At 41.0% G+C, this 18,529-nt stretch overlaps 1 protein-coding gene across 2 annotated transcripts in view; it reads left to right on the top strand.

The window, feature by feature from the left end:
• unc5cb (unc-5 netrin receptor Cb) overlaps positions 1 to 18,529 on the top strand; it is a 141,041-nt gene that overhangs the window by 93,156 nt on the left and 29,356 nt on the right. For both annotated transcript variants that reach the window (XM_060895587.1, XM_060895586.1), the window contains exons 5-6: positions 15,176 to 15,356; positions 17,443 to 17,610. In XM_060895587.1, the coding sequence (XP_060751570.1) occupies positions 15,176 to 15,356; positions 17,443 to 17,610 (349 nt within the window). The remainder of the gene's footprint in view (positions 1 to 15,175; positions 15,357 to 17,442; positions 17,611 to 18,529) is intronic.

Raw genomic sequence — 18,529 nt, 5'->3', positions numbered from 1 at the left:
GATACTAAAAATGCTTTAGATGAATCAGGAAATAAAAATACATTTTTAAAAGGTGTTTATAGACATTACCTGCAAAGAGGCTATAAAAATATGAACTGAATTTAATTCCAGCCAGCAGGCTGTGTTTGGTCAGAGCCATCATTTTCGTTAAACTACATGCTTGATTGATGTCTCTCTCTCTCTCTCTCTTTTTCTCTCTCTCTTTGTCACGGCGTTTTTTGCGGCGATGGCGCATCGAGCCGGAATGGCCGTAATGAGAAGTCTAGCAAGCCAGGAATGAAATTACACAGATCATGCAATGCTGTAAGGACTCGTTGTGTCTTCACCGGTGTAAACAGCTCGCCTCAGGGCGAAAGCAAGAACACAAGTCCTTCTTCCTTCTCCACACACACACACACACACACACACTCACACACACATACAGCAGAATCCCCTGTGCAATGACATCTAGCACATTTTGCTTCCTTCCCCTCTCTCTCCTTCTCTCTGTGTCGTTCATCCTGCTAGGCAATTACATCTGGCGTAAGTGACAACAAGCTCAGAGTGAGCGTTAAAAAACGAGACAATTTGATTTACTCCCCTCGCTGTTCTTTAATGAGATTGGCAGAAACATTGGTGTAGATGCTGAGCGGTGGTCAGCAGCTCAGGAAGCTGGCGTTTTTTAAGGAGGGAGCAGGACAGGATTGGTTCATAGGCTGGTGGTAGCATTGACACTGTGCATCTGCTGCCCTGTTGGCATGCCCGAGTGCCAGGATCTGGCTGGGAGACGCAGCGAGAGGCAGAAAGTGCACGGAATCGGACAGAGCCGGGGTTAGCACCGCCTACCAGGCCTGTCAGCTCAAATCAGCTCCTCAGGATGCTGAAGGATCTTCAGCATGACTAAACTAGAAGTGTGTTTTTGGTGGCACGCAGTGGCCTTTGTCATTCTGCCAGATTAGCACCTCATCTCTAGGTGAAGAACTAAATTCTGGTTGCTTTTTGTTTTTTTTTCTTTAACAGTTAGGTCTTCTCAATCAGTCTTGCTATCAATTTTCAGAGGAATATAGCTATTGCATGCTCAAAATCTCCAGAAGTCACCGGATGACATCATGGACTAATTTGCATATTTATTGAACCGCCATTATCGTTTGCTAAGCACATTACATGAAGGAGGTTTTCTTAAAAGACATTAGATAGAATATAGATTTATTGTAATAGACACTAAGTCTAAATATGGCCTGTTTTCATGTGTGAGTCTAACCTCAGAGCTACAGCTATTTATGTATTTAGGGATTGGTCATCTGGAGCAATGAGGAACAATGGGGTTCATTAAAGACATAATAGAGTTTGGTGATTGGTCATTGGAGACAATGGTGATAAGTGATTGGCCTTTGGAAATAATTGTGATTAACACTTGGCTGCTGGAAAAAGTAGTGGTCACTGATTTTATGCAAAAAAATCATTAATAATTCATTGTTGGGATTCATGGTGATCAGTGATTGTTGGAAACAATATTGATCAATGATTGGTTATTGTAAACAATGGTGATCAGGGATTGGATGTTAAAAACAATGGTCACTGATCAATGGTCTTTGTAAATAAGAGTTATTGTGTTTGTTTGGAACAATGATGGTCAGTGAATGGTGATTGAGAAGAACGGTGATCAGTCCTGGTCTTTAGTGTCGACTAAAACCAGAGGAGAGCTGGAGAACCATATTGTGTACAGGATGTTCACTAACTTTACACTAGGATCTTTTTGAAATAAATTTGCTAAAGGCATCTAAAAAGTCACAAATTCCAAGCTGGCTATAAACTGCTCCTGATTCTTGTCTTCTGCTCGTTTCTTCTTCTTCAGCTTCCGCTTTCTTGCTCTTTTTTCATCGTATTTCTACAGTCGCAGGCTTCTTAAGTTTCACAGGTCTCCCGGAGAGAAAACAGATGGCTTGCGGCTATAGCTGCATATGCATTTACAAAAAAAAATCTGTAATGATTATTCCTCCAAAAAGGAAAAGCAAAGATATCTTCCAACAGCAGACAGGAACCTGAAAGAGAGAGAGACGAGACAAGCTGAAACGCCAAAGCTATGGCTCTCGCTTGATAAACGCCGTAGCTCTTGCTGTGCACGGGGAAAGAAAAACAATCTGATTAAGCAGGGATTATAGTCTAATGCAATCGTCCATCCTACTCGTGTTGCTCATACATTACGTCCTTTTGTATGATTTAACTATCAGGCGTTTGGATCAGGTGTACAAATCCCCAATCAAATCAGGCAACAATGAAGTATAGCAGATAGCTTTGGTTTCTGTATATTTCGTCTGTACTGTATTACACAAAAATTTGATTGCATGGACATGTCCCCCTTTTTGTATTAGGACACAGGATTTTCCTGTCCCTGCACAAGTGATTGGGATTATGTAATGACGGAGGTAACATCGGTCAACCGTAATAAAAAAAAAACCTGTAGAGCAACACATTATAATAATGGCCTTCTGAAGCAAGCCAGCTATTGTTCAGGCTTGAGAGTGTCACCTGTAAATGTAGCGTACCACCGCTTCCTATGCAAATACTCGCCATGCAGTTTCCCTCGGAAATGAGGCTTACCGAATGTGTCGTTTTGTAACCCAAATGCACAAACAATCAGATAATTCATTTCCCCATCACTCAGGAGGCACATAAACATTCGGTCCAATTGGACTCACAGACTCCATTCACTCGGAAACTTATAAACTCCCTTCCAGGAAGTGCTTTGTCTGTCTGCGCTTCTGTCTTGACAGATGAATCCCTAGGCAAAGAGATGTATTTCAGCCTGCCCTTTGCCGGCCCAAGCTGGTGGAACCATCTCCTGATAGTGCCAGAACTTCCAATCCCGTACAAGGAAAAACAAGCAGCAGACATTTATCTTGGCACTTTCTCCTGCCCATTAAGAATGTGCATGACATACTGCGACTGGCTTTTTTTCCACTGCAAAATAGCACAGCAGTTGGGTCATTCGTATGAATCATGTGCTGTGAATAAATTAGAGCTATTCATTCACATTCAGATCCTCTATGGAGATTTCTATACATATGTTTCCATTCCCCTTGCATTTTTAATGGGTCTAATGAAGTGTGAAAGAAAAGATTTCAGCATTCAACTGGACATTATTATTATTATTATTATTATTATTATTATTATTAGTTTTTGGCTCCCAGCTTATAGTTCTGCTTTAATAAGCATCCGCTGGTTCATTTGAAGAGATGCCTTTTGGCTGGAGGGGGGTCAAGGATATGAGGATTTGGCAACCGTTTTGAAAAGCCTCACTATTCATTTTCTCCCATGAACTCTTTTATGTGCTCCGAAAGAGCTTGATCACAAACAAGCGAATGCTTTTTTTTTTTTTTTTGGCTTTTCTTTACCCTCCTTTTATGACCCCCTTTTGCAAGAGCAGCGTCTTGGCAAGCCCATAAAATGGTCTTAAGTCTGTGCAGTGAAAGGAGGCTGTATTTCTGTTTCTTTCTTTCTTTTCTCATGGCTCTTAGAAACACTTGTCAGAGTGCTTAGATAAAGACAGGGTTCAAAGGTGGTGGCATGCCGATGCGCTTGGTGAGTCCGTCACCATGGTAGCAGAGTTTTTCATTCAGGCAGTTGCCGGGCAGGCTGGGGTCCTGCCGGGCGCTGGTGCGGAGAAAGTTATTGGCGCACCCTGGGGTAGAGGCCTACGCCACCTCCAAAAAACACTGACCCATTTTACACTGTCTAGGAGACGGCCGGAGGAACGTCCAAACCCCCGCTGTAAGCTGCAGGAGTCTGAGACTGTTTGCCAACTTAGAAGCATTAACATGCACTCAGAAATTCAGATTTTGTTTCAGTTCAAACTCAACAAACACACTGAATACAATGGAATCACTTTCTTGATTGACAGCAGAATAAAATTAATTTAACATTCATATCTTTCAGTTTAGATACCCTTAATTACTGGGTATTGAATGAGTTAGGAGGAAGGTTGCTATGTTTTTACTCAAAGCTAATCTAACAACAGGAATTTCTCCTCTGGTTTACATAATGAAAATAAAACTTAATAAAACTCAAATAAAACTTGCTTGATTGAGAAGTTTGGTCGTTTTCACCTGAAGGCACAATATAAAACATATTAAATCCTAATGTTAGCTAGTTAGTTAGAGTTTCATTTTAATTAAATGATGTAATGCCTAGTCTAACATTAGCTAGCATGTTAGCTAGGAGTTAATAAATTCACTAGATCGGGACAAGAGCTTGTTAATGTCCACAGATTTGTGGAGTGTGATCTTAGTATATTTTGAACAGGAAACAGGAAGTCAACAGTTACTCGCATAACCAAGCTTTACACCCATATTGAGCAGAAAAGCTTCTGGGAATGTACAAGACATCAAACCTTGGGTGTCCAGTCCTGTCCTCTGTCCTGTGAAGAGCAGGAATCTGAGGCTACAGTGGGCAAAGTCTCACTCCATCTAGACAGTACATGACTGAGGAAAGAAAAAAAAACAGGCGCATCTTTTAACATTAACATATCAGTGACCTAACGATAGAATTCTATGTGCTGAATAAGACTGTCCTCTTGAGGACTGCACTGGCACAGTGTGTTTATACCCAGCTTGCAGTGTTAGACAGTAAATATTAACAGCCCCAGTGTAGAGGAGTATGTATATTTTTTTTGCTAGCATCCAGAGTGTGTGAGCGAAGAAGGACATGAGGGATTGAGCCCCAACACGCTTCAGCCTTATCATAATAAAATAGACAACGGTGTATTTAATGTTATTTAATGCTGTTGTTCAATTAGAACTCTTTAGCGCTCGTTTATCTTGTTATCTGCCATTTTGTTTGGTCGAGGTTTCGCTGCAGTGCAGGTCTGCGGGGAATACTTTTTTGCTGAATTTGTGAGTTCATTGTAAAAAGATTTGCAATATTAATGAGACTGCTACCATCCCCCCACCCCCCCACCCCTTCCCCCCAACCAACTACCTTTCCCACAAAACCTGCACGTTGCTGAATCAGTCGCGGGTTCGTCGTTTGTAAAAAAAAAAAAAAAATCGGTCGAGTTGAGCGGGAGAGGGAGAATTCCCCACGCGCACGTCTGCACTTCTCCGAGCTTTTTCGATCCTGTGTGGTATACACTGTACCACGAGTGAGAGTTGTTCTTGACCCAGGCTAGGTTTAAATAAGGGAAGAAGGTGTAAAGTGCAAAGAGGTGCACTTTAGAGGTGTAAAGAGCGTGAGCAGAAAGCGCGAGTTCACTACGCAGGACCTGAGGGCGTCGCACGCTGTTGTTACCCACATGAACCTCAGCAGACAGATGGCCCAGGTGCTATTTCTGGGATTTCTGGGATCCGACTGGTGTTGGGGTTGGAGTTGGAATTTTCTTTGTTTTACTGTAGCGCAGGATCCATGCTGAAAAAGAAGCTGTTATAGTCACCACATGCTACAGTTTGGGTGCTTTTTCCTGTAAATAATAAGATGTGCTGTATTATTTAAGACCCAAGGCCACTGCAGTTTAAATCTAACATCAAAATTAGGGGAAAAAATGTGATCTCAGCAACTTCAACCATGTGGCATAGCTGCTGGTGCCAGATGGGCTGGTGTGAGTATTTCAGGAGTCGCTGAGCTCCTGGGATTTTTTTTTTTCACACAACCAGACTCTAGCGTTCACACAGAATAGTGCGAACAACAAACAAAGCAAAAACAATCCACTGAGTGTCGTGTTGTGCATCAGAGAGGTCAGAGGAGACTGGACATGAGGAGACTGGACTGGTTTGAGCTGACAGGAAGACTATGACATCTAAGACTCAAATTATCTGTGCATTACAACTGTGGTGATCAGAAAAGCGTCTCAATACTATAAGAGCTATAAGAGCAGGAGACCGTACGGGGTTCCTCTCCTGTCAGTCGAGAAAAGGAAGCTGAGGCTGCAGTGGGCACAGGATCTATATGACCATGAGTTACCATAGACTTCCTGTCAGATTAAACCTGTTTGGACATGCATCTCTGACCTCTCGCATCGACAAGGCTCACACAACTTCTCCTCACTGAGTGGTTTTTTTGTACTTAATTAAATATATTGTACACACAATTCATATACAATTCATATTACTTTTCTCTTCTTCTAAGCTTTATAGTAAACCTCATTAATCAAATCAAAAACATGGCTGTTTGCTATGAACGGATGGATGGTGTTCGAGAATTTAAACAGAAGGCAAAGTTGCGACGTGAGTCACGCATAAGGCAAAGCCGCACGAGCGTTCAGGTCCTTATAAATGTTGCAGTTTTGGGAAATTATCATTAAAATTATCATTATCATCTTCTTTAAACCTATCTCTCTCTTTTCTTTGTGTAAAAGCTCGGCAGTTTGATCAGTTTCTCTCAGCTCGGCAAGGTCACCGCTAACTTATTCTGTGTCACGGCATAGATATCCTTCACACAAATAATACCCTGCACTCTGGAACATTCCACGGTATTAATATTTATGCACATTGATTTGCTGCACATTTCCATATTTTTGCTGGTAACAGACAAGCCATTGCCTGTGCTCCTCCACTTTGATTGAATCAAAACTCATAAACTTTTGTGTATCATTTTCTGACAATTTTTGTCCGCCTTTGTAGATGCAATTTAATCGTAAACGATAAAAATAATAGACAGGAAATAATAAAAAAAAAAAAAATACCAGGCATGCACAGAGAAGGAAAGAAAAGTTGGTTAGAGCAGATCTGCTGATTCGGCAGACTCAGCAATGCTGGGAGAAAGCAGATGTGGGAAAGACTCGGTTCTGTGTCTCTGTTCTCTTCTTTCGTTTTCTGTATTCTGTCTTTCTGTTTAAAATTTAGCATAGCAGCGATGATCGTAGCAGCCTTTCCTGCTAGCTAACAAGCAGCTCAATAGCTAGCAGAAAGTATGATTGATAACAATTATGGTTATCGCACAATAATTTGTAAATGTTAAGGAATAACGAAGGAATATTTTAGGAAATGGATCAATGTCGAGTTGATGTAGAAGCAGATGTTACTATGTTCACCCCGGAGCGTTTTATTCCTCTTATACAACTGCAGTTTGTAAACAGTAACAGTGTTTTATTTTAATAATGAACTACACACAATACTTTTTAAACATATGACACTGATATAAAAAAAATTTACATTTTATAGTTCCGGTGCTGGATTTATTTTATTACTATATTTATTTATTTATTTAGCCGAATTATCTCATAAACATTCCGCCTCCAGATATCCAGAGTTTAATGTTGTGAAACATCGAAAGAAACAAGTTGCTAACTTTATAATGATCTGGTTACTTCTTCTGCCTTTCCATTTCTGGTTTGTTTGTTTGGGATTTTTTTTTCAGCTCCAGATCCGAAAAGGTGAAAAGTGTATTGCAGCTAATTGCATGTTTACAAGCTTCAGACGACACCGAGACAAATGCGGGCTTTGAAACGTTCTGATGAAGTCGTGCTTAGTGAGGTGGACAGACAGAGTGATAGCTCTTTGCTGTTTGGCACATAGTAGTAGTAACAGGCATCACAACTCACCTGAGAGGAGTAGAATAAAAATAAACGGTGTTAAGATGAGCAAGAGGAAGGCGGGGCTGTCTCGGCACACACACCTCAGCAGTCTGCTCGACCTTCAGTGTTAATTAGGACATCTGTGCACGGGCTATCCAGAGAGGCCTAGTGGTTTAGTCTCCGTCTCGCTCTGCCTCAGTGTAGAGAGTGAGCCTCTCATGCCTGGCTCTAACAACACTTATTAATCACCTCTCTCTCCCACTCGTGCTCTCACACTGTGCGTGCGTGTGTGTGTGTGTGTGTGTGTGTGTCAGAGAGAGAGAAAGAGAGAGAGAGAGAGAGAGAGAGAGAGAGAGAGTTTTCCACCCACTCTCCCTGTGTCCTGGCGTTTACTGAGTAACTGTGGGTTTTGCATCTCTGACTGAACACACATTTTCTTGAGCTTCCCTGAAAAAAAATAAAGGTCATGAACACATTTATATGAGAACTAAAAAGGAACAGTATATCCCATGAAATATTTATTCTGGTAGTTAGGATTTGTCGCAGTCTGCTTTGTCTTAGCTTGGTGCATCTTTTTTCTTTCTTTCTTTCTTTCTTTCTTTCTTTCTTTCTTTCTTTCTTTCTTTCTCCCCCATATAGCAAACAGGGTTGTTGTGTATTTCTCCTGACTCGAAAGGATAAGCCCCTGTTAGCCATCTCCAGTGTGAATTATTCAGAAGGGAAGCCGAGCGGGCGAGACGACCGAGCAGCGGTTCCATTCGTGTCATATGCACATCGCTCTCTGGCCCACAAATCCGAGCAATATGGAGGCGATTAAAGTGGGAGCAGATTGCCGCGATGTTTTCATTTCATTTCTTTGTTTTGGGCGCTTTCATCTGGAAAGCATCTCCGATCTCACCACCCCATTACACACAAAATCACAGGCTAGTGAGAGCGCTGCTGGATTTGATGTCGATTTCCCAGGCATAAGTCAAACCCTGGAGGAGACATTACTACGTTCTGCTTCGTGGCAGAAGGAGGGCACGACTGACACAGAGAGTCGACTCTGAGGAACAGAACAGGGGGTTATTACTGACGATTCGGACTGCCTTCCTGTTCCGATCAGCGTACAGACTATTTCAGTGCTGCTGCCATTTGAAACAATCTCTACACTTCATTAGATATTAATGTGAGCTCACCTTCTTCCGCATTGTTCACTCAATCATGCTGAGGCTTTACACATGACACACATAAATGCACAACACAGATAAATCCCCCGAATCAATTCACATCAATATCTCTCTCTCTCTCTCTCGGTTATATTTTGATAGAGAAGACACAGAAATACAGTTTATGAGTCATGACATCAGTAGTTCCACTTCAGTTAAAGTTAATGCTAGCATTCTGGGTGACAGCGAGTGCTAATTGCGTGCACTGAATTGTGACAAATCAATCCGTTATACTCTCTCTCTGGTTTATGAAGTATTATAGCACAGCACGGCCAAATGCTCGAATCCGATTGGTCGGAAAGAAGGCATTATTCATTATACAACATCCAACTAACTACTGATAAGGAACTCGTTCTGATAACTAATACATTATTGTTTTTCTATAATCGTATATACTCATACGCAGGAACTCCACATAACAATACACAGATTTATGAGGGTGTTGGTGCTTAATAAAGTTATTCTTCTCATTGTTGATAAAGAGAAGGGTTTTGTTGGTAGGTGTTTAATATTTATGGGAGGCTCGAGTGTAAGCGCTCTCAGTTTTATTTATTGAAATGATGAAGAAGAAGAAGAACTGCATAAAAAGTTGGAGTAGAGGTGTTTCTGTTAAAGAGGTTTGTTAGTGCATTGTTCATTGTTTTATAGATGCAAAGTCAGTTTTTTAAAGTTAAGCATTTTAAGCACAAAATGACACAAATCACACACACACACACAAACACACACACACACACACACACGTGTGCACACACGTCAGCATTCGCTGCTGCTCAAAATTTAATTGATGTCAGCTCCACTTGATGCAGTTAGGATGGAATAATTGGCTCCTAATGTTTCTCTCTATTTGTGTAATGACCATTTGTTTTAATTTCCTGCATGAATATTAGTGCCTGAGCGAGCAATAATCAAATGCCCGCTTTCTCCTCTGTCTCCTAACTTATCTAAATGGAGACGTCACACTCTTTAGAAATAGATGGCACCGCTCTGTTGTGTGCTGTTCTCGTTCTCCTTTTTTTTGTGTGCCTTTTTTTATGGAAGGTAAATATTCAGCTTTTTGACATGTGGCAATTTCCTCTTCGTTAATGACAAGAAATGTGCCAATTATGGCTATGGATGCTGAGCATCACCCATGTGGGAGGGAGAGAGAGAGAGAGGGAGAGAGAGAGAGGGAGAGAGAGAGAGAAAGAGAGAGAGAGAGAGAGAGAATAGGGCAATGACAAAACAAGATGAAAAAGAGACACTTCTCATCATCTGTGGCCATGAGTACACGTGGGTGTGTTGCTATGTGACACTTGTACGTGTTAGAGTTTCCACTTGCCATGATGCAGCTCCTCCACATGTTTAAGAATTACAGCGTGTACGCTTCATTTCCATCAAAAACACACACTCACACTTTGAATAATTCAGCGATACACACACACTCACCACTTGTTGTTAGAGGAAGGAGGGGGGTAAAAAAATAAAATAAAAAGAAGCAGTTAAATAACTTAAATAAGCAGTTAATTCTGACTGTTTTCTACCATCGTACTGACGAAGAGGACGAGGAAGGCTTGGTGCTTAGCTATGGCTCCTCTCAGTGTCTGTCTACATGTGCGGTACACCGAACATCTGATTCTTTTGCTCAAGTTTTAATGAAGCCCTTGAAAAGAGGACTCAAATAATCACTTAAGGGTTGAAATTAAGCTCTGCCGATGTCCAACGTGAAGACAAAATGCAGCTATGTTCATATTTTCATCTGCATTACTGAGGTGTAACCCAAAATGTCCGCAGCGCTACTAGACGACAAACGCATTTTGAGTCGGTGCTGTATTAAAGTAATCAATTATGCAGTGTGAACGTAACGCACTATACAAAACTACACGCAAACCGACAACACACAAGGACAAAGCAAACTAGAAGAATATCAGCATCTTGGCTATTTTTTTGTCTCAGAAGATAGCAAAAGGTACATTTATTGACTCTTATTGCTCTTATTTAGTTAGTTTATTTATGGAAGGAGTCTCAAGGGTGAAGATAACAATCAGACCTGGAGGCTTTGGGGGTTTATCATTTTCATGACTAGCTGCACTCATTTATTCATCATTAGACTATGAGTAAGATCATGTTTATAGTTACTACACCACAGCTGCTGTATTTGTGGAGGTTCCATAACATTTATTATCCATAAATGGATAAAAAGCCATTCTTTATTAAATAAAGCCTTGTAATTGTTGGAGAATTGTTTGACGTATAAGATTAAGGAAACACTCGAGGATGTGTTGTTATTGTTGATAGTGTAACTAATCCAGCACACGCTGTCGTGTTTTTATTCCGTACTTAGCGTATGGTTTAGGACAGACCGACTTTACACACTAAAGACTTGTCACAGTCTGGGAGTCAGTTCGCACAGTGTCATAAATAGACACAGGCTGCGACTTAAGAAAAAACATCTTCCTTTTGATTCCCAGACAGAGCGTCAGTCCGATCCGATGCTTCGTGCCTTTTGTCTTTTTCATTGTCTCATTAAATTTTAAACGAGTTATCTCGCCTGTTGTTTGTTCATTCAACGCTGGCGTCAAGCCCTGGAGCCTCTGAATGAACTCTGAAAGGAAACTGACTGTAAGTAACCCAATATCTGCCTGGCATGCCGTCTCGCTGGCTGGTAAACATTTCCTTACGCCGCTGCCCGTGTCCTTGCGCTCTCGCAGTTAAAACCATCGGCTTTGCTTAGCGTCGACAGATTGCGCTTGGCACCTCTGCTGCTTGTATGAGAGGTGAGGGGAATTTTGCTTAAAACAGGAGAATGCGGTATAAGCCTGACTCAACGTTGGCAGAAATAACAGGATCAGTGAGCCAGCAGGGAATGCGTGCTCCAATCAGCAGTAGAGCATTACACAGCACGCGGATACACACAAAATCCTGACATGCACCTGCGTCCAAACACACATGCGCCTTCAATTATTCCAATCTAACACAGTACGTTTTTGAGGTCTTCTCTTCGGATATGCACGCACACGCACACACATAAACACATATACACACATATACACACACCCTCACACGCAAAGTCATTCCACGACATATAAACATATGCTCCAGCATGCTAGCAATCACGAACACACATACACACACACACACCTAACCACTTCCCATCAGACTGTTTCGTGTTTGCCTGTTTGTTTTTGTAAACTAAGTGATGCACATAATCACTTCAGGCTGCCTCATGCCCGCTGGATTTAAACGTAATCCTCATTGATTTCACTCACATTCCAACTTCTATTATGTTCCCTGCATTGTAGTTCGGTCATGTTAGCTTATGACGTTGCCTTAATGTGTACATCAAAGCCGTTTGAGTGCAGATGCATTTGGTTTTGGCTGCATACCTGGGACAAAAAGCAGCGACTGTCTGGAGACGTCCATGGACCTCCATTATCTGGCCAGCTTGGTCTGATTTATGGCCCATAAAAAGATGTAGCTTGCGGTTTGTGTGTTCTGAATACATTTTTTTTATAGAGTCTTTTAAATATTACATATTATCACGGAGCAGCTTTACAGGAAACCAGATGTAGGTTTAGATCCCTGACGAGCAAGCCAGAGGCGAGAGTGGTGAGAAAAATCTTCTGATACAACATGAAGAACTAACTACAAAAGGAACCAGACTCAATAGTCACCAGATTATAAATCAGTTATCTTCTACACCCGTAAACAGCAAGTCCAAAAGTAATGTATGTCGAAACAATGTTAAGTATGTAAATATAAGCAACATTTCACCATGTAAATTTCTCAGAAGCAGGTTCAACTGGTCTTTTTTCCAGGCTTCATCTGACCTGTTTTGGTGAAGTCTGTGCCGACTGTAGCCTCAGATACGGTCCATCCACCTCATGGTATTGCCGTGTTGTGTGTTCTAAGCTGCTTTTCAGCTCACCACGTGTGTAAAGAGTGGTTCTTAAAATCACCAAAATCTTCCTGTCAGCCGAAACCAGTCTCAACTCTCAAGAATAAGTCATTTCCACCCACAGATCTGGAGGATTTCTATATAAAATCCCAAGAGATTAAGCCAACTGTGATGCCAGCAGTTTCTGAGAGAACAAAAAATGAGAAATAAAAATAGAATATAAGAAAGTGTAATTAACAGCATTTTCACAGCAAGTGGGAAAAAAAAACGGTATTTTACAAATACTAACTTGATACGATGGGTTCAGAATTATAATGGAGGTTTTTCTAAATCACATTTCTAAATTTTTCTAAAGACTCGTTCTAAACCCTCGACCTCCCTGCTTGTCCACGTCGTGTGACAATGTGTAATAAAAATCAGGAAGAGTTGTGCTCTGGAACAGATGAGCCTATAGGGGATGTTATCAATCGTGGCGTTAAGCGAGTGCAGGAATGTGTAGGGTATCACAGGATATTACACCAGCAACTCAGACGCAAGCATCCAGTAAGCCTTGCACGAGAGCAAACACACACACACACACAAACCTATTAAATATTTATAAACAATAATGGGAAGCGATAAAATTGAAAATTGCACATTATATGCAGGAGTTTGCTCTTATCACAAGCTGATCCCTTTAATGACTTGGGCAGGCAGAATGGTATTTTTAGTGTCCTGCTAAATCAAACCTGGTCAGCAATGAATCTGTCTGCTCAGCTGTTGCTTCCGCGGAGGGGCCTCTACATCTCAGCCAGCACTTTCCACCCGAAGCAGTGAAAATTCAGAGAGTCTAGCTTTAGATTCACTTCAGCCTGCTACATGCTATTCTCTGTGATATTGTGCTTTTAATCTTACCGTACTGTTTTCTAGTTTGTAGTGCTGATTGTTATTTTCAAAGCGACGGTACGTGCGTTATCGCTTGTCCTGTGGAACTGTATCTTAAGAAAATGAAAGCGCACGCCTAAATCGTTTCATCCAAGCCTCAAAAGCCGCCGAGTGTCTTAATAATAGCAATTGTAGATAAACAGTTTTGTGAAATGCACAGAATATTCCTATAAAAATACTATCATCCGATTTACTGATCTGTTTGTTTGTTTGTTTGTTTGTTTACCTGCCATACAGTGGACAACAGGGTTTGTGTTAGCGATAGACTCTTAAAGCTGTTCATAGAAGAAGGAGACAAAAGGAATAAGAGAAAGATTGATTAAAATAAAGTAAAGACAGTTTCTCTTTAACCTCTGGATCATATCTCCTACCTCATGGAAACTCACAAATCCCCCGATGGAGTAAAACGATTCTGCTTGCAGTTGGACACAAAACACGGATAATCGTTGTTCAACAGCATGTCGTGGGTAGTTTTTCTAAATTATCTTTGACATTCTGTGAATACTCGAAGTATAGAAACACTTTTTCGGGTGTCTTTACGGAACAGTTGAAAGGATAAGGCACATTAATCAAACTGCATACCCTTTCTGAAATGCTTTCTGTTTCAGTTGTTGCTTTTGCCTCTTATTCATCACCCATCTAACTAACTACCCCACAAAAGATTATTTCTGCATATATACATATACTACTATACAGAAATAAGTTAGAGGTATGTGTGGGCCGAAAGTCATACCTATCAACACATTCCTGATGCTTTATACTCACCATAGTGCTGCATTAATGACTAAAATATTACATTATCAATATCTAATAAATTTGCAGTTAATGTCAGGGAGAGTGTTGTTCTCCAGCAGAGGTTCAGACATCGAAAAATCTAAAGATGTTTTCATTTCTTTTTATAAGACGGTTAAACTGTCTGCATGATTGTACGACCTTGCTTGGCTGAAGATGTACTGTCTAGATGATGTACTGTCTGAAAGCTTTTACAGTCCTAACCATCCCTTGCTCTCTAAAGTAATATTTAGCCCTTGTGATGACCTGTAATGGTCAGCAGTTTGGACATGTCCACTGCTTCCTCTCCTCACTTGTCGAACTGAGTATGCATGCAGTCTGACCGAGGAGCCTCCAGAGACACATGGGAGCAACTCGCCATAGATTTTAGCCATCTCAGGTCTAGTGCCGTATTGACTGGCTACAATCCTCGACGCTGCCTCCAGAGGGCCGAGCAGTGAAAAAATCGGCTTGATTTATGGTCAAATAAAACCTCCAAACAGTTACATGCTCTCCGGATATGACCTCAGGTCTAATATTGGTATCACCAGCAAGTTGGAACTCATAAGGAAAGGTCGAGGAAGCTGTCAGCTCCAAGAATAACGCTGTTTTTTTTCTTCACTCCTGACCATTTTTTTTAGTTTGAAGACACATAAACATGACGGATATTGACGTTTTATAGAACTTCAGGCTTAGCAGGCATAAACACCGAGGCGGTTATAGGACTTTATTGAAATGTAAGCCGGGGTTATGTGCAAATGCGCCTTTAAATACTTCACTTTGATTTATAGAGGCAAATTGGATCGATGTAAAAATGTCCATATGAAAATGTCCATATAACAATGTCTGTGTTGTGCGTTAGAAGCGCCTGATGCTGACCGAGAGCCGTATTTTACCGACTTATTCCTGCAGGTCGAGTGGCTGAAGAACGAAGAGGTCATCGATCCTGCTGATGATCGTAACTTTTACATCACTATCGACCACAACCTGATCATAAAACAGGCTCGTCTGTCAGATACTGCTAACTACACCTGCGTAGCCAAGAACATCGTGGCCAAGAGGAGGAGCACCACAGCCACTGTTATAGTCTACGGTAATGTTAAAATAATAAAAAATTTTTTTTTTTAACTGGTTAACCTTCACTTGAAAGAAAGCTGTTTTGTCAATATTTTTAAGGTCACATTTCGTCTTTGATGTATAGACATCACAAAGACATGCAGTTTGAAGAAGTAAGAGTGTATGATGAGTGCATAGGATCAAATCTTTACTCTGTTGAATCTGAGAACAGGTTGTTTTTGATACTCTTGTAAGCACCTTTGCGTTATCTTTCTCTTTTTTTGAGACTGATCTCGCCTTGCCACTCCCCAGAGCACAAAGATATTTTTCTTCTTAAGAAGTGTTAGATGTGCTGACAAGCTGGAACTACACCCTGTTCTACTCTAAAGTTCTCTGCCAATTCTATGCAGTTTTATAGGACGAGGAAAACACAAGGGAAGGTCTCCACTGAACACGGCCCTGCCGCCCTTCCGTTGATGGGATGAGGTGTTAGGAAGTCAGAGCTGTAGCTGTAAAACACAGGAAGACTCACTCTATCTACCTATCTCTCCCTCTCTCGGGGGAAAAAATAGATCTTCAGTAAGTCAGAAGTTCCCACCTGCTGTTATTATAGTTGGTTTTCCTTCACATCAAATTCCAGAATCCTGCAACCGGTAGTTTTCACTCTCCCTAGCCATAATAAATCAACTTCTTTTCCTCAGCTGGAGACTCGCTGGAATTGCTCCCGGGTTTAGCTTGAAGAATAAATGACCTCCTGTGTCAGAGTAAGGGGAATGGAGGAGGCTTGTGCTTTGAAAGCATTGGAAGCAAGATTAGTGAGGAGTTCAAATTGAAAACAGAGCCGAGAGATTACTTTTGTTTATTTGGTTGATGATTTTATCCAAAGCAACTGACAACTGAGAGAGGATAAGCAGTTAAGGGTTACGGTACTTGCTCAAGAACTTAACAGTGGCAATAGTTGGATTTGAACTCACAACCTTCCAATCAGCTGTCCAACCACAGAGCCACTGTCTGAGTCAGAAGCATCTGAAAAAACACTCACTTTGGTCAGAATCAGGGAATGAGGGCATCGCTGTTCCTTTGTTGTTTGTCCTAACCAACGACGTCTAGAAACCTATCTGCAAAAATTCCTTCTCCCTCCCCCTGGATATGCTTGTGGTGGTTGGTGGTTCTCAGCAGCTGCTGATGTCACCAGGGTCAAGTTTCTTCGAGGTCTCTCACTTCTAGCTTCCTGTCTGAATCCATGATGGAGCTCTATATCACTAGCATGGCAGTAAAAGCTTAGGGATTATCCCTGCTCTATTATTTTAAGTTCTTTCCTCTCCTTTGCCATTATACCATTTTTTTGTTGTAACTTGGAGTACTAAAGACACAGGAGGTTTCATCATGTGCGGCTCAGGCAAATCCAAAATAAGCATTTACAAAAAGGACTGGTTATTTTTTTCGGGCCTTTTCTTTGTAGCCCAAAATGCAGACCACAAGGGCAACATGGAAAGGCTTTGAAGTCGGCTCATCCTCCAAAGAATGCCCCACAATCAGTCTTCCAGCAGTGCCCATGTCGTAAGGCATGTCTGCAGTGTTCCGGAGAGACCAGAGCTAAATCCGGTCAAGATAAGGAGTGGAAAGTCTCATCTTCTGATTAGACCAGGAACAGCAGGAGGGAAGATCAGACTTACAGAAGTTCTAGCCCAACCACAAGAAGAAGCTTCTGAAGAAAAGAGAAAAAAAGAGAAAAAAAGAGAAACCAAGGATTTAACAAAAAAAAAAAAAACTGCTCTGCTTTGGCTTCTTCAAGTCTCTTATTCCAGTTTACTCAGAAGCACATTACTTCTCACATTGTGAAGAAAAAGCCAAGTCATTAGAAGTCCAAAGCCGCAATGTGTTTCCCAGCCGCAGTCTCTTGAGCTGTGATGAGTGAGATGGATTTTGCCATTGTCTCAGGAGCCATGGCAATCGTACATAAATAGCCACTGCAACAGAAAACATTCTCTGTCTTCTTTCTCTGTTCTCACCAAAGGAAAAAAATGCATAATGAAAAGCAAATGGAAATTTTTTTGATACTGCCAAGCGTTTAAAGTTTATCCATTGAAACTTTTGGTTCTTGCTGTTTTTTGCTCTGGTAGTGAACGGAGGCTGGTCGACATGGACCGAGTGGTCGGTGTGTAACAGTCGCTGTGGGAAAGGCTTCCAGAAGAGGACCCGGAGCTGCACCAACCCAGCGCCCCTCAACGGGGGAGCCATCTGTGAAGGCCAAGCCATCCAGAAACTGGCTTGCAACCCTTTATGTCCAGGTACCATTCCCAATAATCCCCAAATATCGATGGGTTTCTGTCTATTGGGGATTGGATGTTTTGAACCAATCCAGAGTGGAAATCTTGAAGTAACATCAGATTCCTTCCTGATATATATACACATATATATATATATATATATATATATATATATATATATATATATATATATATATATATAAAGCTCATATAAAGAGATCCCTTATTAGATGTCCCTTATTTATTCCTACCCTAGAGGAGCCCATCTCTTACTAGGCACAATTCATCCCAATCCGTTAGAGGACAGAAACCACCACAACCCCACTGAAGTTGAGATGTTATTTAAATTGTTTTTCAAAACCACACAGTTATTATTTTTGTATGTACCACTCTGTTATATTTTGTACCATATTTAGTACTATGTGGCAAAATATAAACAAACTAGTAGCCTATTGTAAATCACAATAAACAGACAATTACTAAGCATGAGTGAATGAATGTTGTACCTTAATTTTGACGCATGGAGACTTTGTTTGCTTTCTGTGCTTCGTACCCGATCGTACCTAGTTCCTGCTTGAAAGTTAAAAGCTACAGCTTGTGCTCAGTTCTTTTGTTGCGTCTCAATTTAGGCCTCTGATACTCTGTGGAACTCACAGTGAGATCAGGTTTAGAACACATTATTTGCTCATTCTGAATAATGTGTTCATACTTCATATATGTGTGCCTAGTGGAAAGTGATTTCCACCACTGTACACTATGAACTGACTACAGTTTTAGAGAAATATACAAGCTGTTGCTTGAAGTTTAGACCAAAATTGGACTGCTTCAGTGTGTTCAGTGTTGATGATCCATAACGGTTGTTTTTATTTCCACATAACAGAAACCGAAAACTAGTTGATTAGCTGAAAATGCTGCCAAATTTACTAACATGATTATTTTG

This window comes from Tachysurus vachellii, chromosome 20 (genome assembly GCF_030014155.1).
Source record: "Tachysurus vachellii isolate PV-2020 chromosome 20, HZAU_Pvac_v1, whole genome shotgun sequence".
Taxonomy (NCBI): Eukaryota; Metazoa; Chordata; class Actinopteri; order Siluriformes; family Bagridae; genus Tachysurus; species Tachysurus vachellii.
Note: the sequence above shows the minus strand (reverse complement) of the source record. Positions and strands in the feature narration are given on the sequence as shown.